At 47.4% G+C, this 23,697-nt stretch overlaps 1 protein-coding gene across 3 annotated transcripts in view; it reads right to left on the bottom strand.

Annotated features, from left to right (window-relative positions):
- LOC120707258 overlaps positions 1 to 14,140 on the bottom strand; it is a 33,169-nt gene extending 19,029 nt beyond the window's left edge. For all 3 annotated transcript variants that reach the window (XR_005688891.1, XM_039992116.1, XM_039992117.1), the window contains exons 1-12: positions 13,256 to 14,140; positions 12,654 to 12,798; positions 11,878 to 12,150; positions 11,594 to 11,761; positions 11,291 to 11,506; positions 11,007 to 11,101; positions 10,535 to 10,709; positions 4,484 to 4,887; positions 3,425 to 3,548; positions 2,547 to 2,642; positions 2,384 to 2,455; positions 306 to 443 (exon numbers count right to left, since the gene is read on the bottom strand). Coding sequence is in view for 2 of the 3 variants with exons in the window: in XM_039992116.1 (XP_039848050.1) it covers positions 306 to 443; positions 2,384 to 2,455; positions 2,547 to 2,642; positions 3,425 to 3,548; positions 4,484 to 4,887; positions 10,535 to 10,709; positions 11,007 to 11,101; positions 11,291 to 11,506; positions 11,594 to 11,761; positions 11,878 to 12,150; positions 12,654 to 12,798; positions 13,256 to 13,971 (2,622 nt within the window). In the remaining variant the exon portion in view is untranslated. The remainder of the gene's footprint in view (positions 1 to 305; positions 444 to 2,383; positions 2,456 to 2,546; positions 2,643 to 3,424; positions 3,549 to 4,483; positions 4,888 to 10,534; positions 10,710 to 11,006; positions 11,102 to 11,290; positions 11,507 to 11,593; positions 11,762 to 11,877; positions 12,151 to 12,653; positions 12,799 to 13,255) is intronic.
- Between the last annotated feature and the right edge of the window lie 9,557 nt (positions 14,141 to 23,697).

Raw genomic sequence — 23,697 nt, 5'->3', positions numbered from 1 at the left:
ATCAGAAGGGTATGTAAATTTTGGTATTTAAAAGAAAGTATATAGTTCTTTAGCTGTATCAGATGCTGAATAACAGGAATAGAAGCCACAAACATAACCAATTTGTGTTGCTTTTTTATATAATTCGTTGGATTATGCTTAAGTATGTAAAGAAGTGAGAAGCCCTTAATATAACTATATAAGCAAGGGTGTTGAAATGTAACTGCTTTTTTTTTCAGAGGCACAATAGACAAAACTAAACAAGGGGAAAAGTCAAGCAAAAGATCAAAGATCCAGTGGTTCGTTACTAACAAATAAAAGCTTACCAGATCCAAGATGTCATGCAGACGCTGAAGGATGCGCTTTATCACTGATATCATAGCAAGTTCTTGGACCTGATCCCAGTAAGTTGCGCCTACTTTCGGGGAGCTCCCTGGAAATATTTCAGATAGCAAGCTTGTTGCCTGTACATGAGGAAAAAGAATGTCAAACTCATGTATGTCAAGCCAAAAGCAATGAAGCCGTCTAATTGAAATTGGGCAGATTGTACAACACTGCAGTTAAGGACATTATTAGATGGGGAAAATGTGTAAAAGGAATTGAAGCACCAAACTAAAAAGGAAATAATTCAAAGCATTTGTTTGAATTGATAGTTGGAGCAGGCTTCAGCAGAAAACGCTTGAAGTTGAGCACAGTAGGTTCCATTGCTAACAACTGTAATTATTCATAATCTGGCTACCTCCTTGTGTAGGATTATGACTAGAAAAACCATGAGGTAGGGTTTGAAACATAATCTTATAGATGATAAGCACTCCCTCCATTCCAAATTATAGGACGTTTTGGCTTTTCTAGATACATTGTATGTCGTATGTATCTGGACATAGTGTATGGACCTGTTTGGGGGAGCGGTTCCCATCTTCTGCGGCTGCGGGAAGCTCCAGAAGCAAGAAGCTCCCCCAAACGGGGTTGCTTCTCTCACCAGCGAGAAGCTCCAAAAGCTCATTTTACACTGCAAGTTGAGAAGCAAGTCAGGACGTGCTTCCCGAGCTTTTGGCCTCCGCCTCCTTTCTCCCCTTCGTGCCGACCGCTCAGCCCCTCTCCGCTGGCCGCGCCCAGGCCCCTCGCCGCCCGCCGCCCCCTGAGTCCTTCCCTCGCCGGTCTTCGCCGTGGCCCCCTCCCCCTCGCCGGCACCACCTTGAGCTCCCCCATGGCCGCGCCACCCCGAGCTCCCTCCCTCGACGGTCGGCGCCGCCCAGAGCTCCCCCCATGGCCGCGCCGCCCGGAGCTCCCTCCCTCGACGGTCGGCGCCGCCCGGAGCTCCCCCCATGGCCGCGCCACCCGGAGCTCCGCCCGGAGCTCCCCCCATGGCCACGCCGCCCGGAGCTCCCTCCCTCGACGGTCGGCACCGCCCCGAGCTCCCCCCATGGCTCCGGCCTTCAGATCCGGCCCTCACCGCGCGACACGGCCGCTGCTCGAGACCAGGGGCGACCTCCCCTGGGCGGATCCAGCAGGGGCGAGCTCCCCAGGGCGCACGGCCGGGGCTCGGCGGCCGCGAGGGTGAGCTCCCCAGTGCGCGCGTCCGGGGCTCAGAGGGGCGGGGGCGGGGGCGAGCTCCCTGGGCGGCGCGGCTGGAGCTCCAGCTCCCCCGAGCGGCGCGGCTGGAGCTCCAGCTCCCCCGAGCGGCGCGACCGGGGCGAGCTCCCTGGGCGGCGTGCCGGAGCTCCAGCGCCCTCGAGCGGCGTGGCCGGGGCTCGGAGGCGGTGGGGGTGAGCTCCCTAGGCGGCGCGACCGGGGGTCGGCGGCGGTCGGAGCTCCCTCCCTTGACGGCGCGGCCGGAGCTCCGCTCCCTGACAAGCGCTTTGGATAAGCTCCCCCAAACAGACTAGATAGCTTCTCTGAAAAGCAGCTTTCTAGGGAATCAAGTGGAGCTTTTGGAGAAGCTTAAGCTCCCCCAAACAGGGCCTATATCTAGGTGAATAGCAAATGTTATGTATCTAGAAATACCAAAATGACCTACAATTTGGAACGGGGTATCATGAAATAATCAAATGCACAAGCCAGATAGGGGAACTGTTATTCCCGTTAATGGCACACACATTTCTCCACATGCTATTGTGGATACACATGCATTTGTAGTTTTCCCTATCGTAAACTTACAGAAGACATCATGCATTAGTGGCCTTTAGGGTCATGTAGTACAGAGAACCTTGGTGACAAAAGAAGAAAATAGAAAGATGAGGCGCTATGCTACACTATGCTCCAAAGCAAGAGTGAAATTAGTGTCAAACCCAATCCATATCAGTCTATAATGGTAGAGAGTACACACAAAGAAGATACAGTAATGATTGTTTCCAATACTATCTGCAAGAGTACGATGCAGAAATGGACAGCCGATAATGCTTACCTCATCAAGAAGAAATCGGCACATATCACCTGACCTAGCAGATGTTGCAGCAACATCAACACAAAGCAGAATCTGAAAGTTCAGATATTATTTTTTAGGCCAAATATCAAGAATGTGTATCATGGACATTACCCAATGCAGACAAAAAGTGAAAATTCCTAACCGTAGTTAGAGGACCAAGCTGAGCACGTAATGACAAAATATCCAATTCCTGTGCTGCATTCGTGTTATCAGTTGCACGATTCACAGCATCTTCAACCTGAAAAGGACAACAAAAGTAAGGAAATGAGACGCATCTGACCTTGATACAAAGTTCACAACATTTGCTATAAAATAATCACATTATTTTTGAAATATCAACTGAGTAGCTAAAACTTGAAATCCAAACATTCTGATATGTTATTAACTATTGCAGATCAAGGTTCCAAAACCTTAAACCACAATGCAATATTTTAGCTCAGCAAAAAAACGAAATAAAGAATGTATTATAGCAGAAAAAATTATGACATGATGGCTGAAGTACTGAACATGGCATGCATTGAATACATAAATATCAAGTTCGCGATCACTTTTGTCGGTTTTAAAAAAGAAACAGGACATGAGTGCTTTTTTTAAGAACATAAAAAACATCATGGTATTTGGTACCGTGCATTTTTATAAGACACCTCAATTTTAATACCATGGTATTTTCAGTACCTTATAGGAACTCTAAAAATACAATGTATCCAAACAGGCCCTTACTACATCTTAAATATACTATGATAGAGTTTAGTGGCCAACTGTGCACTCTGGACTCTGGAGACCATGTAAATGTCACTTTTCTGCGAATGAAACCAAGGTAGCATATGGCACTCTGTAACTCTCAAGCTTTCCCTGCTTCAGATACATCTTCCACATACCTCTCCTCCCACCATTTGGGAGAGAAACTTCTAGACGAGTGGTCGAGGAGTAACTTAGTTTTATGCTCAATGTACATCAGAGTAAAAAATAAAATCAAGCATTTTGTATAAGCAACTAATAAAATGGCATGTGTAAGCATACCAATGCTCTTTTATATGCGCCAGCTACCCATTCGGCTAGTTCAAGAGAAGCTTTATCCTCAGCGGGTAGAGAAAATCTCTGTACAGCTTCTTCTCCTATATCATAGTTTTCCCTTTGCATGCATCTGTAACAAATTTGAATGGTGAGAAGTATATCATCACAACCATGGGTCATAACATACTGACATATGCCACAGACGCATGCACACATTTACGTGCGCAGACGCAGACAGAACAGAACGGAACTCAGAAACAGGATGAAAAAAAAATTCTCACAAAAATACAAGAGTAAATTACATAGTAAAGAAATATTAAAGGTGCAAACATTAAGTGACGTCAAAGAAACAAGAGGAAACCTCACAAAATCTGGAGATCAGTATTTTCTTCAACAGAATAATGTTTTTTTTCATATTAGTCCACAAACTATTTTTGGCACATTGAGAAAGTTTTTTTTCTCAAATATGCAAGAGAGCTGTATATCATTGCATTAAGAAGAAGAACCCAAAGAATACAATACATCCATTGAGAACGGTTACATCTCAGTAGCCTTGGCCTATGGAATGTAAGCTACTCCCAGGATTCCAGGATTTGAGCACAGCAGCTCATTAAATAGGGTTCAGATGAGCAAACATACCAAATTGTAGATGAGTACAGAAAAGTTCTAGTGTTTCAGAGGAGATTATACGTCTGAGAAAATAAGCATACGTTTAATGCCAAGCTAGCTACCATCAATTAATTGTGCAGTGATAAATGACATTTCTATTATCCTAAAAGTACCCAGCCTACTGAAGCACTGAAGCATTGATGTAACATAAACATTTAAAACTGTTTTGGAATGGTAAAAAGCTAGGACAGGGCCACAGAGAATAGGCGAGGATGTTGTGCTCCATGCAAGTATGCAATACTTCTAGCCCCGCAAAAATTTCAACTTAAAATTTATACTGGGAAAGTGGGAATTGCACAATAAGATCAAACCAAACCATAATCCATTGGTAAAGCATAAAAAAGTGAACACAACATAATATAGAATGGAAACAAAGTATATCATAAAAAAACTCACACATTCAATAACTTTGAAGGAGCAGCTCGTAGAAGAACTAATGCCTCCTTCCAACTCCATTGCCTCTCAGACAAAGGTTGAAGACGCTTTAGAACAGATAGACGCCAATCCAAGTCTTCAATGAAATGTTTGGCATGTTTGAGCCTCCATTCTAGTGCTTGCCTACCAGCAGATGACAGACTAGTACTGGACAGGTGATCCATATCAGGGCCTTTCACTTGGAGATTATGACGAAGTATATCAAGTAGAAGCCCAACAAAATATGCCACCATGTTCTTTCCCTCAGATTCGATATTAGTATCATGGCAATCATGAGTAACATGGCACTCAGGAGGGACTGCTTGAGACAGTTTGGCAGAGTCATCCATATGTAACAATGATAATATAATGCTGACCATGAAAATCTGCAAAACATGGAAAAATGAAGCTTAATAGCATAAGGAACCCCATTGTATTTGTATCTGTAGGATCTTTTTAAATGTTGAATATCAAGATAGCAACATCATATAGCTACAGTTAAGCGATCAAAAACTTGCATACATATTCCATCCACCGAGATGATTTAAACTGTGTTAAGTTACAGAACTCTTGATAAGATTAGAAACTCAGTCAGTTCAAACATAGCTGCCAGTGAAAGGCATAGAATCTTAAGATTCATTATTTGTCTTTTGTCATTGCAAACAAGTAAAAACAAGTGTACATTCTTAACTTGTTAGCACCCAGCTCTTTCATAAATGATAAATCTCACAGCATGATACAACTCATCATAAATTGAATTCTTTAAATCTACTGGACATTAAATAATGTAGGGATCTTATTCAAGGAATGATGTAGGCATCTACTTTGCTTGCATTTATTTGATCGTTGCCATGCATAGCTACTGGCTAGGCTCACTCAGGTAGAAAATAGCAACTTAAGCAAAGTATCCCTCAATGGCTATGCGCTCAATCAGAGCGCGCGCGCGCACACACATTAATAAGAGTAAATGCCTATGTGCAAGAGTACACATTACATTCACTTCACTTACAGATGCTGTCATGTATGAATCCATAGTACATTTTAAATAAAACAAGAACCATGTTCTGTCTTCCAAACTCATATTAGTCTAATATACTCTGTCCATTACAAAACATGAGGCGCAGTTTAGTTTGGGCATGATCTTCAAAACTAAACTTTTACAATCAAATTCCCATATAGCCTATTGTTCATATCACAAAATCGTGAAGGTAAGTGCTTTCAAATATGAGTTCAATTATACAATGCATCACAAAATCAACAAATTGTTAGATTAGTTATTGATTAAAATCACAAAGCCTGAATCTTGAAAAGCATAAGCTCCTTGCAAAAAGAAATAGATTAGGTTGCTCCTAAGGTATGTAGAACTGATTATTCCACAGTGTTGGTGTATGTGTGAGTGGCCCATATGGCCCAAGTGTTAAGGCCCATCTAGAGGCCCATGTGCAGCTACTATATACCCACCCTTCTAGGGTTTGGAGGAATACACCAGATGCCGGTATTCTCTCTTCTGTCCGATCCCCACATCCTTCTTGCCCTTCTTCCATCATGGTTGGCGATGGGTCTTGTCTTCCTGTCACCGCCGTGGGTTTTGCTTCTGGTTCTTTCCGTCTTCCCAATGTTCTTGTTGCTCCTCAGATGATTCATAATCTTCTTTCCATTCGCCAGTTTACTACTCTTGGACTTTTCCTTTGCGCGCCAAGTCTGAGACCTTTCCCACCCTCCTCTTCTTTGGCTAGGTGTCCACTCAGTTTGACCTCACCATTAAGGCCGTCCAGTGTGACAACGGGCGTGAGTTCGACAACTCCACCTCCCGTTCTTTCTTCCTCTCTTAGGGTGTTCAGCTGCGTATGTCTTGTCCGTATACCTCCCCAGAACCGCAAGGCTGAGCAGATGATTCGCACGACGAACGACGTCATACGCACCCTTCTGATCCAGGCCTCTCTGCCTCCCCGCTTCTGGCTGAGAGTCTCCACACCGCCACCTACTTGCTTAACCGCCTTCCATCCACTGCTTCCCCTGCCCCCACTCCACACCACGCTCTTTTCGGTACCCCACCTCGCTACGACCACCTTCATGTCTTCGGGTGTGCATGCTATCCTAACATCTCCGTCACTGCTCCTCACAAGCTGGCGCCCCACTCGACATGGTGTGTTTTTCTTGGTTACTCCCCTGACCACAAGGGGTACCGCTGTTTTGACCTCACCTCTCGCCGGGTCCTCATCTCCCGACACGTTGTGTCTGACGAGTCGGATTTCCCCTACTCCACCTCCTCTACACCTTCCCCTGACCCCGAGTTGGAGTCCCTGTTCTCGCCTGACCCGGTGATTCAGCCACCTTTGTCTGTCTGTCCTTTCCCTGCAGGTTTTCCTGGTACACCGGCACCGCTTCTGGTGATCCCTGCTGCGCCGCGCACGGCCCCGGTGCCTTCTGTCGCGCCACGTGTGGCCCCAGGACCTCCTGTCGTGCCCAGGGTTTACAAATCCGACCGGTCCGGTCAAACCGCCGCCCTCCGGTAGCGGTTTACCGGACCGGTTTGACCAGAAACCGGTTGAATTCAAATCCAAATTCAAAATCGCATGTGCAACCGGTTCCGACCGGTATACCGGTAACCGGTTTGGGAATTTTTTATTTTTTGAATTCAAATTTGAATTTTGAATTGGGGCCGCCGGGCCGGTAGACCGGTTTACCGGTCGGTATGACCGGTTTGGGAATTTTTATTTTTTTGAATTCAAATTTGAATTTTGAATTGGGGCCGGTTTGATACCGGCCCAAACCGTAATCGGGCCGGACCGGTTTGACCGGTTCCCACCGGTTTCGATAACCCTGGTCGTGCCACGCGCGGCCCCGGTGTCTCCTGCTGTGCCACGCGCGGCCCCAGTGTCTCCTACTGCGCCACGCGTGGCCCCGGTGCCTCCTACGGCGCCTGCGCGCTATGCCCAGCCGGTGCAGGTGTACCGGCGTCGTTCGGTGCCAGCACCGGCACCGGACCCGACTCCAGCACCGGAGTCTCCACCGCCACGTACACCGGAGCCGTCGCCGCAGCCACCTCCGCCGACTCGCTCTCGAGTTGAGCCAGCTGTGTACCACCCGCCAGTCATCCATCGGGACCCTCGTCATATTCATCCCATGGTGACTTGGTGGATGGCTTCTTAGCCTGCGACTCTCCGCCATCGAGGGAGAGCCGCGGATCTCTCAGGTGCCCTCCTCTGTCCGCGACGCCCTGGCAGATCCTCACTGGCGTCGCGCGATGGAAGAGTACACAGCTCTTCTTGCCAACCAGATATGGGACCTCGTGCCGTGTCCGTCTGGTTGCAATGTGGTCACCTCTGTTACCTGGACACGGCTGGAAGGCGCCGTATCGCGTGTCCGATACGTCTCGGACACGGGTACGGCGCCGATACGTCGCTGATACGTGTCCGTGGTGTATCGGTAAAAAATTAAATCGCGTGTGCATTTTCTGGACACGGCCCAGCCCAGATAGCTCTCCAGCCTCCTATCGCATACCCCATTGCCCCTGACCTAGCCCCCGACGCACAACACGCTCGCAGGAGCCGCCCGCCGATAAGGAGGAGCGCCGGGGAGGAAGAAATTGCCGCTGGAAAGGAGAGCCGCGTCGAGCCGACCTGCTGCTCTGGGAAGAACAGTCCGCGCCTCCGCGGATGGAGCTCGCGGGCAGCTGGGCCTCCTGGGTCCGCGCCGTCGAGCCCGCAAGGAACCGAGCCGCCGCAGGTGGGGGAAGCTCGCGCTACTGGAAGCCGAGCTCGAGCCACCCGGGAAGAAGCCCGCAGACTCGGTCTGTGCCGATTTGGAGAGGAAGAAGCGCCGCTTGCTCTAGATCCGTACGCCGCGCCTGCGGTCGCGCCTCCTCTGGATCCACGGACCGCCACCCGCGGGAAGGAGGGCCCTGAGCCGGATCCTCGCCGCCCGCCGCCTGTGGAGGTGAGCCCACGCCGCTCGCTTGTTCTTGGCTTCTTGCTTTCTTCTGTAGATGGCTACATCGAGCAGTGCTAGTGCTACTGCCGGTGCTGGTGCTCGCGCAAGTGCTAGTGATTGCGTAGGATCTGCTGCCACGATTTGATATAAAATCCAATTGATCATGACGATTTGGTCTTTGTGCACTCAAATCTGAGACATATGTCAACTATCAGACACTTGGTCATTCTTATTGTTTTGAATTTGCTATGCATTGTTTCTTATTTATTTATTTAAAAAATTGAAACGTATCCGCGTATCGGTGGTATTGGGGAAAATGCCGTATCCACGTATCCGTATCGGCCTCGATACTGATACGCGTATCCGTATCCGGGTAACTTAGGTGGTCACTGGCAAGTGGATCTAGACGCATAAACGTCGGGCTGATGGCACACTGGAGCGCTACAAGGCTCGCTGGGTTCTCCGGGGTTTCATCCAGTGGCCAGGTATGGACTATGATGAGACCTTCAGTCCAGTGGTGAAGCCTGCTACTATGCGCACGGTCCTCTCGCTCGCTCTCTCTCGCTCTTGGACTGTGCACCAGCTAGATGTGAAGAATGCGTTTCTCCATGGCACTTTGTCAGAGACAGTCTACTGCTCTCAGCCAGCGGGATTTGTGGACTCCAGTCATCCGGACTTGGTCTGCCGGCTCAACAAGTCTCTCTATGGTCTGAAGCAGGCTCCTCGGGCTTGGTATTCTCGGTTCGCCACGTTCTTGCTGACATTGGGGTTCACTGAGGCCAAGTCTGACACTTTTCTGTTCATCTACCGTCGTGGAATAAGACTGCCTACCTGCTGCTCTATGTTGATGACATTGTGCTCACATCCTCCAGTCAGCAGTTGCTTCAAAGCGTTATCTGCTCTCTGCAACAGGAGTTTGCTATGAAGGATCTTGGTCAGCTCCGCCACTTCTTGGGTGTTACTGTTGAGCATCGCCCTTCTGGCCTTCTTCTTCACCAGCGACAGTATGCACTTGATATCCTGGAGCGGGCTGAGATGAATGATTGCAAGTCCTGCTCCACTCCTGTCGACACTCAGGCGAAGCTGTCTGCTGATATGGGTGATCCCGTGGCTAATCCTACTGCCTACCGGAGTCTTACTGGAACCTTGCAATACCTCATTTTCACTAGGCCGGACCTCACATATGCTGTTCAGCAGGTCTGCATTCATATGCATCATCCACGGGAGTCACATCTTGCTGCGCTGAAGCGTCTCCTCCGCTACGTCCGTGGCACTGTCGACTTCGGCCTGGTTCTTCACCGCTCTCCCTCTGCTGAGCTGGTTGTCTACACCGAGGCTGACTGGGCTGGCTGTCCGGACACTCGCCGCTCCACTTCCGGCTATGCCGTCTTCCTGGGCGGCAACCTGGTCTCCTGGTCGTCCAAGCGGCAGCCGGTTGTCTCCCGCTCCAGTGCCGAGGCGGAGTACCGTGCTGTCGATAACGGCGTGGCGGAGGCGTCCTGGCTCCGACAGCTCTTGGCGGAGCTCCATAGCCCGCTCGCCAAGAGCACGCTCGTCTACTGCGACAAAGTCAGCGCCGTGTATCTCTCCACCAACCCCGTTCAGCATCAGCGGACGAAGCATGTGGAGATCGACTTGCACTTCGTTCGCGACAGGGTCCCCATCGGCGATGTTCGGGTCCTTCATGTCCCGACCACCTCCCAGTTTGCTGACATCCTCACCAAAGGTCTCCCCTCCTCGACTTTCTCAAAGTTTCGTCCAGCCTCAACGTAGCAGGTGGCTAGTTGTGGCTGCGGGGGGGTGTTTGCCCTGTGTGTGATTTCTTTGTTGTCCAGTCTTGAACTCCGCTGCGCCGGTAGTTCAGACTGCGGGGGGGGGGGGGGGTGTTGGTGTATGTGTGAGTGGCCCATATGGCCCAGGTGTTAAGGCCCATCTAGAGGCTCATGTACAGCTACTATATACCCACCCTTCTAGGGTTTGGAGGAATACACTGAATTATTCCTTCCTACACACAGCTTTGCTACCTTGTAGAATAAAAACATGCATTTGCCACACAAAAAAACATGCACCTGCATAAGAACATGTCACAGAAGACCCAACCTTTCTTGGAGTACTTTTGATAGCCTCCATAAAATTTTGCATCTCCCTCAGATATGACAACGCTTTGTGATAATAACACTTGTTCCCATCACCTGCACACTTCTCCATCTCTCCTAGAGCAAGCACAACTGACTGAAGAGCATATCGCATGTGCATCAGTTCAATATCATGTATCCTGTCACATGAAACAGACCGCTCATCAGAAAAGTAAAGTCAAACATAAGTGAAGACACTAAATTTCTTCTTTTGGTGTTGTAGATTGAGAAAACTTCTAACATGGCTTAAGGCATTAGTAATGTAGACAAAAGGCAACGCAACAACTACTCAAGGAGACTAAATATGGGAGGAAATTTATGCATCAGGGCACATGAAGCATAATAGTTGAGATTATAGTCTTGATAGTATAAACCCCAAAATAAAGAAAATAAAACATAGCAGCTAACAGAATATCGCAGCAGAGATGGTTATGAACCTCTTCCAAGCTGCAGTTGTTGAAGGAAGTGGCTGCATACCAACAAGCTCAATGGCATCTTGAAATTTTATTCCTGGGACTACATCAAATAGCACCTGTGTGATAATTATGAAAGAATATGAAGCCATCAGCTAGGAAAAGAAAGGTTCCTTTCGAGCCAAACAAGACACAAGAGGATAAATGATACAATAGTAGTAATTGGTGATATATACAAATGTGTGTGCAATAAGTGAAGCACATGTATGAGATAAGAAAAATCACATACAAGAGAAAATAGAACTCACTCTCATGGGAGTCTGAACAGCTAGGCGCTCAAGTATCAAGTTCTCCACAAAAGGGTCTAATATTTCTGCATTGTTAACATCTGAACCTTGATGCTGTTGGGAAAACAATAATGAATTCCTTAAATTCCACGGGCGACCAGAATTCACACTTGAAACAAAATATGCCAGATCCAGATGAAAGCATAAAAGATCACACAAGTACTCCTCGCAGGATGTCTGCAAAAAGAAATTGTCACAATCCTCACGTATTCTGCTGCACACTATCATAGAAGAAGAAAAAAAAATCAGTAAGAGAGGAAGTACCTCATCTGTCTTACTACGGTAATGTGAATATTCCTGTAGTCGTAGAGCTTGGGATTTGCTTGTCCAGAACAGCTGCATTAGTTTTCTCCGTAGAGCTGTTTTACCCTTCAGAATATCCCACCCCAAGACAGCAACCAATGGCTGGAGAAGGGGGAACAACGAAACAACCTGCAGAAAGCCACTTGCCAGAAGATACTATGAGGCGACTAACTGGTGGAATTTGTTATGAAATGTTCATAGCAGCATGAAAAACTATGGGGTTATCTCGTTGAAAAATGACATACATCAACAGCTTCTTGAAGCTGCTCCCTCTTAATTGATGACAGAGCAGTTTCCAAGACTACTTCAAGCATGTGCTTTCCAGAGAGTCGACAATAATGGTACAGATCTTTCTTGCAGGATGCTATAGCTGCATCCAACAAGGTCCTGTCATCTGAGTCAGTACGCCTCTCCAATGACAATGTTTCCACAAATTTTGTGAAAGGAAGAGGCATCCCGTTAGTATCAGAGACATTATGATCTTCAGTTTCTTCAGAAACAATGTCATCCAGAATGACCTAGGAACAATATAAACGAAAATTAGAATCATCCAAGAGTAAACATGCAAAAAAAGATGAAATTTAGAAGGTCAGTATTGATATTATGGTAGGTGCAGTGGTCTTGAGGTCACGAGTAACCTGGGATTTCAAGGAATAAATTCAAACTGTGGCCATCTACGTCTAAAACTTTGGCCTAAAATACAAATAAGCATCATAAGAAAGAGACAAAAAGGCACTCTGGAGTCAGGATATGTGCTATACAAGGCCTAAAGTTTTTTCTCGAACACGCAAGAGAGCTGCGTATCATTGTATTAATAGAAGAAGTATACAAGGCCTAAAGTGCATAAGAAAAAGAGTCAAATTTCTGTTACAAGGGCGGGGGGAGGGGGGGCAGAATCATTATATTACATGAGGTGCAGGTTATCAATCAGGAAAGGAAAAAGGTGGAACAAAATCGAATAGGCAGAGAGTTTCATAGTGAAGAATGCCAGCAAGAGATGATAGGAGAATTTTATAATTACCTGAAACAGTTGCACGAGCTGGGGACTAGTAGACTGAAGAGCTGCTCCGTACATTTTAGTTATTCTATCCCACAACTGAGACCATCTTTCACCATAATTGGATGCTTTTGTCCAACTCTTTCTCAGAAGCTCTAATATGATAAGCCTGTGTAAAAAGTTGATTTCAGTAATCTATCAAGTGTATCCATATTCCAGATACATCACTAAACTGACACCACCAGTATACATGACATGTAATTAGATTGGTGGTTTTTAGGTCTTAATCTGGAACCAGTTCAACATATCTGATCTGACACCAGAAACATGAATATGATGGTTCTTTCTCAAAACCTACAAATGGTTATAGAATGTTGCTTGCATGGCACTAGCCATTAACAGTTTACATATGCTGCTACTGATGGCTGTAAAACTATTTAAATCCTGGCCAACTCAACTATAAAACACTGACTGCAACTGAATGCTACTACTGCCCTTACTATTTCCACAAATGTTTGTACATGTTTATTAGATGCTCAAGTTGCACTTCTATCTAGTATCCTTTCCTATCAGATGTTGAAATGTTACTTAAAAAGATGTATAGTCAATTAATATTTGGAGATTACTTGTATTCATCCTCCTCCACACCATGATCCAGACAAAGAAACCGGAGATGACCAGCAGCACCATCAAGATCATCCTCTGCAAGTAGTGTCTTCACGGTGTCCAAGTGGGCAAGCTGCACGTTCTGACGCAGCAACAGGAGCACATCAGCGCCGAAACCCCCGTCCAAGCCGATCTGCCTCGTGACGCCCACGCACAATGCCTCAAATACAAGGGCGTTATCGAGGAACACCCCCCATAGCCCCCTCAGATCCTCCTCGGTGACCGGGGCCTCCTCGGCACCAGCGCCCGCCTCCCCTCCACCTCCCTCGACCTCGCGCCTCAGCGTCACCACCCCCAAATCCAGCAGCCGCGTGAGGGTCTCCCTGGCCTCGGCGCCAACGGCGGGGTCGTCGGCGATGGGCTGGAGGAGGACGAGGAACTCGGCCTTGAGGCGCAGCGCCTCGGGGTTGGGTGTGGAGGAGAGGGCGGCGAGCTCGAGCGCGGCGAGCCAGGCGAGGTGGGACGGGGACGGGCAGGCGGGGGGCGCGGACCAGAGCACGCCCGGGACGCGGCCCCCCGCGGCGACGACCGCGCGGAGGAAGTCCGCGGCGAGCCCCGGGTCGGCGCGGCGGCGGAGGCTGAGGAGCGCCGCGCGCAGGGCCTCGAACTGCGCGAGGAAGAGGTGGTTCGCCGCCACGCGCGCGAGGAGCGCGGCCTCCCGCTCCGACGCAGCCATGGCGAGGAACCTCCGAGGGCGGCTAGGGCGCTCGTGATCACGATGCGGCGGGGAGCATAGCGGCAGTGGCTTCGCGGCGGTGTAGAGGAGTAGTGAAGAGTTCGATTTTGTGAAGGGCTCGCTTGCTTTGGGTAGCGCGGTTTGGAGGGACGGAGGAAGAAGGCGGATGCCGATGCGTGTTGGACGGGATCGAAAGGCCTGGAGCTCAGAAGCTGTGCCGGCCGGTCCTTCCTCCAATCCTCGATTTTTTTATTTTTAATCTTTTTTAATAATATTTTAATTTCAACCTGTATTAATTTTTATTTGCAGAGAGTAGCACGTTTGATCGCGCCACTTGCCCTGGCACGACAGATAGCCTCTGTCGCCCCAGTGCATGTGGCGCCAGCGTGGCCACCCTGTCGCGCCACATGCACTGGCGCGACAGCCTTGTCGTGCCATACGGGCTGGCGCGACAAGCCCAATGTCCTGGGTCCGCGCCGGCCTCTTATCCCCCACCCTCTCTTTCTTTCCATCACTCCTCCCTGACCAGACCTCCTCCAGGGCGTCGCCGCCGGCCGCCCCCCCCTCCCCCCCAAATCCGGCGTTTGGGGGGAGTGGGGGGAAACGTTCCCCACCCTTCTCCGAAGGTATTGCTCCTATTTTTTTCTCCTTTAATCATACACATTTGTAGATATTAGCGATTCTTGGTTATTAGGATTTGATTCTTGATTTGAAAAATAATGTCGTAGTTGATAGTTTTGTCATGATTAGTGCTTTAGATGATGCGTAGATAGTACTCTGCTCTCAATTTGGACGTGAGGTAGTACGTGCATGCATCAATTAATATGATTTCTAGGATTGAGTAGAGGGGATGTTAATATGGGTTTCACTCATGGATACTAGGCAACGTGAAGAATTATTTTTGTAGTTGATTTCTTTATATAAGTGATTAAGGTACTTCGATTTCTTTTTTGTTGTAGATGGACGAATTAGTTCGGGTTTTTCATGGTGGTATGGTTAAAGAAAATGGAGAGTTTGAGAATATGGTAGAGGATATCGAACTGTTCGATAGTCCTCCATTGTTAAAGGATTTGGTAGACCGGGTGGCTTCAAAACATTCATGTGGAATTGATGAAATATCTCTGAGGGGTAGATTTGATTGTGGTAAAGCTAGAGCACATTATGCTTTGATGATATTGGAATCTGAGACGCATTGGAGAAAGTACAAAGATATAGTAGCTCGTGCAAATGTTATTTGTTTGGAGGTGGTTGTTGAAATAACCCGTAGAACAAGTTTAGAAGAACCAGTTGGGAGAGTAGATAAAATTTCATTTCCTTTTGAGAATATGACTCAAGGGTCAACTTTTGTAGAAGATGTCCCAAATCCCACTTGTGCTTCGGATTACGATATGGCAGTCGCTTCCGATCATTTGGGGCCAGATAGCTTCGAGTCACAAGATGACACGGATGCTGCAGATGATGATGATATTTCTTTAGATTCGGAGGACAGTGAATACGATAGTAGTGATGAGGACGACGATGATGAAGACACCGGGGTAGAAGAACGGGAGGGTAATGGTGTAGAGGCCCAAGTAGAGCAGAAAAATGATGCCGGCGATGGAGCCAATGTAATTAATGATGATCAACGATTTATTTATACCGCCGAGGAGTTGCGCATGTTGAAGTTAGCCCACGTTGAAGTACCTGCGGTATCAAATGCTAAGGACCTTAGCAAGATCGATAGAGCCATTTGTGACTCAACTATTTTTGAAAGTGAGTGTGTAATTGATAGTGACTATCCGGAGATTCGAAAGGGCATGAAGTTCAATTCCCTTCCAGAGTTGCAGTTTTTCTTGACTGATTATGCAGTGCGTCACCACCGACCATTTTATGTGGTTCATTCAGACAAAAGGGTACGCTACGATGTGTTATGCAAGCAGGGATGCCTTTGGGGTGTTTGGGCACGTATTGTTAGTGGCACTGGTCAGTGGAAGATCACCAATGTAAGACAGCCTCACACATGTGCATCGTCGAAGCCGAAGCAAATTCATGCATAGTGCACTGCACGTTACCTTGCTCATTGAATCCTTGGTATTGTTCGGAAGGTCAGCGACACCTCAGTTCCATCGCTTATGGAGTCTATTTTCGCTTTAAGTTCTTACCGGGTGAAGTACTCCAAAGCGTGGCGTGCAAAGCAACATGTTATAGCTCTGTTGTGGGGAGATTGGTTAGAGTCATATGTCAGGGTGCCTAGGGTGTTGACGGGCATGTCCCTCTTCAATCCAGGCATAAGATGGTTCACGTACATGGAAAACATGATGCTCCCTCGTAACGGAGTGTACAAGCATGTTTTACAAATGGTGTTCTGGTGTTTTCCCCAATGTGCTGAAGCATTCCAGCATTGCCGACCTGTGATTCTTGTGGACGCCACATTCCTAACGGGTAAATATAAGGGGGCACTAATGATGGCCGTTGTCGTGGACCCTGATAGGCAACTAGTCCCTCTAGCATTTGCTTTGATCGAAGGAGAAAACAACGACAGCTGGTCTTGGTTTATGAAGCTGGTGCGGCTGTATGTGTTGGGTCCCTCGAGGCAAGTTTTTATGATATCTGGCCGGCACCATAGTCTCCTAAACTGCGTTAAAGAGCACATGGATGGATTTCCACCTCTTGTGCATAGGTGGTGCATGCGACACTTTGCAGCAGACATGTGGAGGCGTCAGAAAAAGAAGGAACTAATTGGGAAACTAAAGTTGTTGTGTTCAGTGCGCATGGAGAAAACTTTTGAAGAAAAACTTGCTGATTTAGAAAAGGACATGAATGAGAGGGCCAAGGAGTGGTTGAAAGGTGAAATGGTGGACAAGGACAAATGGGCTCTTGCTTATGATGACGGGGGGTGGCGATACGGTATCATGACCACAAACAACACTGAGTCAGTGAACAATATATTCAAAGGTATTCGATCAAGACCTGTTGCTGGCATTGTAGAGTTCTCTTTCGAAAAGTTGAACGAGTACTTCGTCGATAGATGGGGGAAAGCTCGGAGTATGTTGGATAAGGGTCAACAGTGGGGACTAATAGCGCATGAACACCTTGGGGATGCCGAGAATAGATCGGTGAACCAACTTGCAGCGCCTTACGGGCCTGAAAGAATGATTTATGGTGTTAGAAGAGCAGGTGGTACAAATATAGAAGGTGAGAGTCATGGAGGACGTCATTACAAAGTGGACCTCAGATCTGGAGACTGTACTTGTATGACTCCACAATTGTTACACCTTCCATACTCGCACCTAATAACGGCATGTAGGGCTCGCGGTCTTTGTTTCAAAAGCCCCACTTACTTGAGTCCGTACAATGCTCGGTCGAACACAATCAAAATATGGGAGGCTAGTTTTGAACCTTATCTGGATTCATCCCAATGGCCGGAGTACAAGGGAGTAGAGTACGTGTCGGATGCGTCACTGTTGAAACCTAAGAAAGGAAGGAGGCGAAAGAAAAGGCTCAAAGGTGATATGGATGAGGCGCAAGGTCGGGCTAGTGCAGACTACGGAACCGATGACTTTGATGAGGACAAGAGCCAAAACCGTTGCTCCAAGTGCCATAGATTTTGTTCTCAGTGCAAATGTAAGAAGAAAAAGAAATCTAAATGAAAAAGAACGGCCACAACAAGCGTTAGAAAGAGGACTAGGCATATCACACGGAGAGAGGTACAGTAGTTTGTGCTTAGCACAAATATTAATATATACATACAGTGTTTTGCTTATCATTATTAGTTTGGGTTTGCCTTGGTCTTTTTTTTACTTATACTCATCAAGTTTTGATTCATCATTGCAGGATGGCGCACCCCACGTTCCCCCTACTGGAGACGTTCTATGACTCCAAGCACCGAGCACACGTCCTAGTTGACCGTGGCGAGGTTAGTATTATTGTTTCTCAATAGTTCAATTTAACTTTTTATCTGCCTCTAACGACTCCTTTGTTCCCATATTAGGTGTTGGCGCCCCTCCGCGCACGTACCCACTCCCCCCTTTGGTGGGATGAGCGGTATGTGCCGTACCTTCGCCGGGCTGGGATGCTTCCTCTTGCTCGGGTTGTGTGTGCGGGCCTCCCAGCGATGGATGCGCCTCTGCTAACTACTTTTGTGGACCATTGGAGGCCGGAGACACATTCTTTTCATTTACCTTGCGGGGAGGTCAGCATCACTTTGCAAGATGTGGCGATGATTCTTGGGCTACCTTTAGAGGGAATTGCAGTGACTGGCATTATACAAATTGATGGCTGGAGAGATATGGTAGAAGCACTGATTCGGATTCGGCCTCCAGAACCACCTAAGGGGGTCAAGGATAGGAAGACCTCAGGGGTTAGCTCGGCTTGGTTGAGGCAGAATTTTAACCATTGTCCTCAAGGAGCACCTCAGGAGGCTGTAGAGCGGTATGCTCGCGTATGGTTGTGGCACCTGTTTGGAGGTTTCCTGTTTCCTGATGGTTCGGGAAACACGATTTCGTGGATGATACTTCCAATTCTGGGCCAGCAGTGGGAGAACATTGCTCAGTACAGCTGGGGGTCGGCAACTTTAGCTTGGATGTACCAGCAGCTTTGTGACGCATGTCGGTGGATTGCTAATGATTCAAACCTAGGAGGTTGTGCATACCTCCTGCAAATCTAGATTTGGGAGCGCTTTCCAGTAGGCCGGACGTTCCGAGACGAACTAGAGGTATTAATTAGCGTTGCAATCTCACTTTTTGTTGGCGGGATTTTAAATGATTTTTGGATAACCATATTTTTCCTCCTTTTGCAGCCGTGGCCGCACCATGATGAAGACTTTAGGCCCACCGTTGCTTACTGTTGGAAGAACGTGGGAGCTGTAAGAGGGGATCCTGCACGCCGCTACATGCGTTACATGGATGACCTAGACTGCCTCACTCAAAATCAGGTTATAACCTTCATACCGTTCTGTAAATAAATGCTTCTGTCTACATGATTTCTAATGCGTCCGTGGTATGTAGATCTTCTGGACACCGTATAGTAGAGCCGAGCTGGACGAGTTGGAACTGAGTGACATTTACACACACGATGCCGAATTGTGGAGGACTTGCGTGCCTTTGATTTTTTTCTTTGTAGTCGAGATGCAGTTGCAGCACCATGTCAAGAGACAGTTCGGCAGATTACAAGACTTCCCTCCGGAGGGAATTTCGACGTCCCAAGCTTTGCATAGGTACATTTTATGTCTTCAAATTCATTTCTCTTTACCAATATTATTTCACTAATAGACCGCTCTTATGTCAGTATTGACAGGAAGAAACGGTACACTGAGAATGATTGGCGTGTGAAACACGCACAACCACTGGCACAGTGGGAACAAAGGCAAAGGATGCATCCGGAAAGTGGACCGGCACATAGACACAACCATTACAAGGAGTACCTTCGGTGGCTTCATTCAGTGGCTAGAGTTTCAGTCAAGCTACCACAATCCACTGAACCTATAGAAGACCACGCGGACACCGACGATGATGATGACATCATCGATGAGTATGATGAGATCACTCGTGGAGGAGTTCAGCTCGAACAGGGCCCTTTGCAGAACTACATGGTACATCACGCTTTTTGTTTGACATTTCCTTACATTTGGACATTTTCAATTATTTTTGGACTAACTGAATCCAAATAGGCACAACAACTCGGACGCCTCGTTAACGAGGCTGGTGTGGCAATGGCTCATGCAAACGAAGGAGACAATGCCGGGGGGCACTTTAGGGCATTTGTCGAGGTTACTATCTTTCCTTTAATCCGAATGTAACCGGTTCTCTGAAATATAGTTCAACGGGTAATGACTCACATATTGCTCTTTGATACAGAGAGTCCGTCGGAGCTGCAGACGGATGGCCGCTAGGCTCAATTGCATGGCTCGGCTAGACGAGGCGTTTGGTCCACAGGCCTCTGGTGTGGGAACTTCAAGTGCACGTGGCCCCACTTCCAGCATACGGACACCAATTCACTACGGTGCCGCAACCGCTACAACTCCTGGGCATTCCGGTTCGAGAAGCCGTTCAAGGTCCACTTCCAGGATTGGTTCACGTGCCTTGTCAAGGGGCAAAGCTATCCAGTCATCCGAAGGCAGTGAAGAGTCCGACCGGCAAGGCGACTCAGAAGATGAGGACCCAAACTTTCAGGTGCTTAGGATGTCGCAGATGTTTGATGCTCCCCCAGCTACGCAGACTCAGGGCGAATCGAGCCAGGTAAGCATGCGTAATTCAAATCATATAACTTGTACGGAACATTGGTCTTCTATATGCTTTGAATACTTTACCTTTGCAATGTAGGGACCTCGAGACGCTCCTCGAGACTCGAGAAATGCTTCCCCTCTGCGACGCCGACAAAGGCGTGTTCGTGACCACACTGACGTTGGTAGCGGGAACGTGCTCCCAACAGCCCCTGGAAGGCAACGGCGCCGCAACGATCCTTTCAGCCCTGTCGAACAGCAGCGCCGCCGTAGATAAAGCAGCGAGCTCCCAGTTGTGTGCGTGTATGATTTGTGTTGACCTTGTCAAGATACTTATTTCTGTGTGTCATGCACTCTTTGTATTCGTGTTTACCTTGCACTATGAAACCTATGAATCTTGTAGACCTGTCACTATTTGTGTGTTTGATGCACTATATGTAAGACTGTTGCACTCTGGTATTCTTTGTATTCGCTTGGGTTTCTTGTGTCTGGCGATTTGCTTTGGAGCTGTGCAGGGCCACGAGCAGGCAGCACTTGGTGACCTCAGACAGCAGGGCGAGTCGCAGCAGGCAGATGCAGAGAGGACTCTGGGCTCATACATTCACAAACCTGGCGTAATTACTGTTGCGCCAACACACCTGGCGCGATCAAACTTCACTGTCACGCCAATGGGGATGGCGCGTCTAAGACTGGCACCGAGAAGAAAGGCTTAGCCTGATTCCCAGGCCTGTCATGCCGTCGAAACTGGTGCGACAAAGTCAACCTGTTGCGCCGTCAAGACCGATGCGACAAAAGCAGTCTATCACGCCACTGTCTCCATTTGCGCAGAGTGGCATGTTTCAGCGGGGCATTGGCGCGACAAGAGGCCTGTCGCGCCAATGGTAGTGGTGCGATAGGCCTCTTGTCGCGCCAACGTCCCTCCTTGCCCAGAGAGGGTTGTTTCGGCGAGCCATTGGCGCGACAGCAGGCCTGTCGCGCCACGGACGACGGCGCGACTAAGTTTTGTGCACTTTCCCATAATTATGAGATCTGAGATGAAGGAAGGGGCTGTGTAGTTTTTTCATAATTCAGAGATAGGCCTTCACTCCTTTCACTACCCTTGGCCTTCACTCCTTTCACTACCCTTGGCCTTCACTCCTTTCACTACTCCTTTTACCTCTTCAAATTCATTAGTGAGAATTTAACCATCCCAAACTACTCCAATCAAAACATAGTGAATCACATGATCCATAAATTGACATGGCACAATATATGAGGTTGAATGAATTGTGGTGGTAACTGCAAATGAACTAACTGTTTAGATTGGTGAACATTATTTATTATTCTACTATATGAGGCCAAAGGTCACTATTTGTGGTACATAATAAAACACAGTGGATTAGTAAGGAAAGAAAAAGGAGATGAACTGAGTACTTTGGTTCGCTGTTTGCGGCAGTCTTGTTAGCTTTGCACTGTTGGTCGTCAGTGCGCTTTTCAGTGTCTGGTCATATCAAGAAAACTTTTCATTGTCTGATCATATCCAGGAAACTTTTCAGTGTCTGATCATATCAACAGAACTGTTCCGCTTTGCACTATTGATGTTCAGTGCGCTACTAGTAATAGCCTTTTCAGTGATGCATCATATCCGCTACAACCATAGATAGCCTTTTCAATAATGTCCGCCATGCCAGGATCGAGGTGTGTCCTAGGTGTAATATATAAATATCTCGACCATGTCGTTCACGCTGAACATTGTAAGCAGCCAGCGAAACCCAAACTAAGACAAACCATGTCATGGATGCAAGGGCCGATCGATCCGCCTCCTCCGCACCCAAACTTAGAAGTGAGAACCAGAGCATTCTACGGTGCGCACAATGCCCTTCCAGTAGAATTCTGGCTGCCATGCCACCTTGGAGACGATGCTGTTGTATAGGTCTACGAGCATTTTGGTGATGCCGGAAGACGGTTCTTCCATTGCCCTTACTACGAGGTTTTCATATATTTCACCTATCTCTTGTATGCAAATTTATGATGAAATGTTGACATCTAACTCTTTTTAATTGAATGTATACTAGTGATTGTGGGTTCACTTATTGGATTGATGGCCCTATGGAAGTTCATGTCCATGAATACATATGTCACCTGCACGTACTGAACCAGCAAAATGACATAGAGATCAATATGAAGCATGATCAAATCAACCAACTTTTACATGAGAATCAAGAACATGCCCATCGCCTCAACAACATTGAGGCGGAGAAATCGACGATGGCCGAGCGCATCACTCAACTGGAAGAAGAGCTGCGCCAGGAGCGTGCCAATAACTTGACGCGACGCTTCATGCCACCGACAGTTTCGGGACAGCGGAACTATTATGGTTAGAGGAGATGCATCTCTATTTGCAATGCAACAATATTGTAGGTGTCATGTATCGTTCTAGTTCTCTAGTTGGCACCGAGCGCATCTACTATTCTATATTCGCTTTTGGAATATCATGTATCGTTCTAGTAATCTCTCAATGTTGAAGGTGTCATGTACTTTTCGATGCAATCCTAAATTATGTATCCATCTAAGTTGTAATCCTCAATTATGATATCTGTATCCATCTACCATGCAATATTAAATCCAAAAGTTGTAGTTCACAAATTCGAGATCACCCTGCATTGCATCACGAATGAAATAAAATATAGTCTCAATTTAACAACCATACAAAGTCCATTACACAAACAACATAGTCCATTACACAAACGAGATACTTAACTAAAGTCTCTAACACATAGGTCTTGTACGCGAAATTACAGTATGAAACTCAAGCAAAGTCCATTAAATAAATAACATAGAACGAATACGATACATCCTAATCCGAGTCGCAGTCCGCAAGCAACTCGTCCTCACCCCAATCATCATCTTCATTGCCCACCCAATTAGTGATGTCAACTGCTTTTCCTTTCCTGTCAGACTAGTGATCCTGGGCAGGTAAGTCTCCTACAAGTGCCTTCATTGCCTCCATTTGAGTAGCTCTAACACCCAAAACCTCCATGCTCGCGGATGGCACATCCTTCTCAACGTTGGGCACTTTGTGTGGCAGATCGGCAACTAGGGCCTGCATTGCCTCCATCTGAGCCTCCTGAGCTAAATCCTCCATCTTTACCATTTCTTCCATCCTCTTGTTAGCCTCTAATTTCTGAAAATATTCTTCCCATGAACCCTTTGGGTATTTAGCTTCCGGATCAATAGTAAAACCTTTCTTTACTCTTTCCTCCCTTAACCTTTGCCTCTCCATCTCCTCCTCCTCCTCCTCCTTCTTCTCATAATTTGCCAAAAGCTCCATATCTGTGAGGGGCCGTGGGTACTTGCTTCGGTTCCTCCTCTAATAAACAATGCAATCCTTAAGAGTTGCATTTTCTGCTGCCTTCTTTCCATACTCATGTCGTGGTCTTGGAGTACAGACCCTGACAGAAATGACTCAAGGGGCAAAGTAACTTGGTAATCCTTCCTTATCTTCAGTTTTCTATTTAAAGTGTCTCTAGATTTCCAAGGCTCTTTTG

This window comes from Panicum virgatum, chromosome 5K, assembly GCF_016808335.1.
Source record: "Panicum virgatum strain AP13 chromosome 5K, P.virgatum_v5, whole genome shotgun sequence".
NCBI lineage: Eukaryota > Viridiplantae > Streptophyta > Magnoliopsida > Poales > Poaceae > Panicum > Panicum virgatum.
The sequence above is the reverse complement of the archived record's forward strand: the minus strand, read 5'-3'. Positions and strand labels throughout refer to the sequence as shown.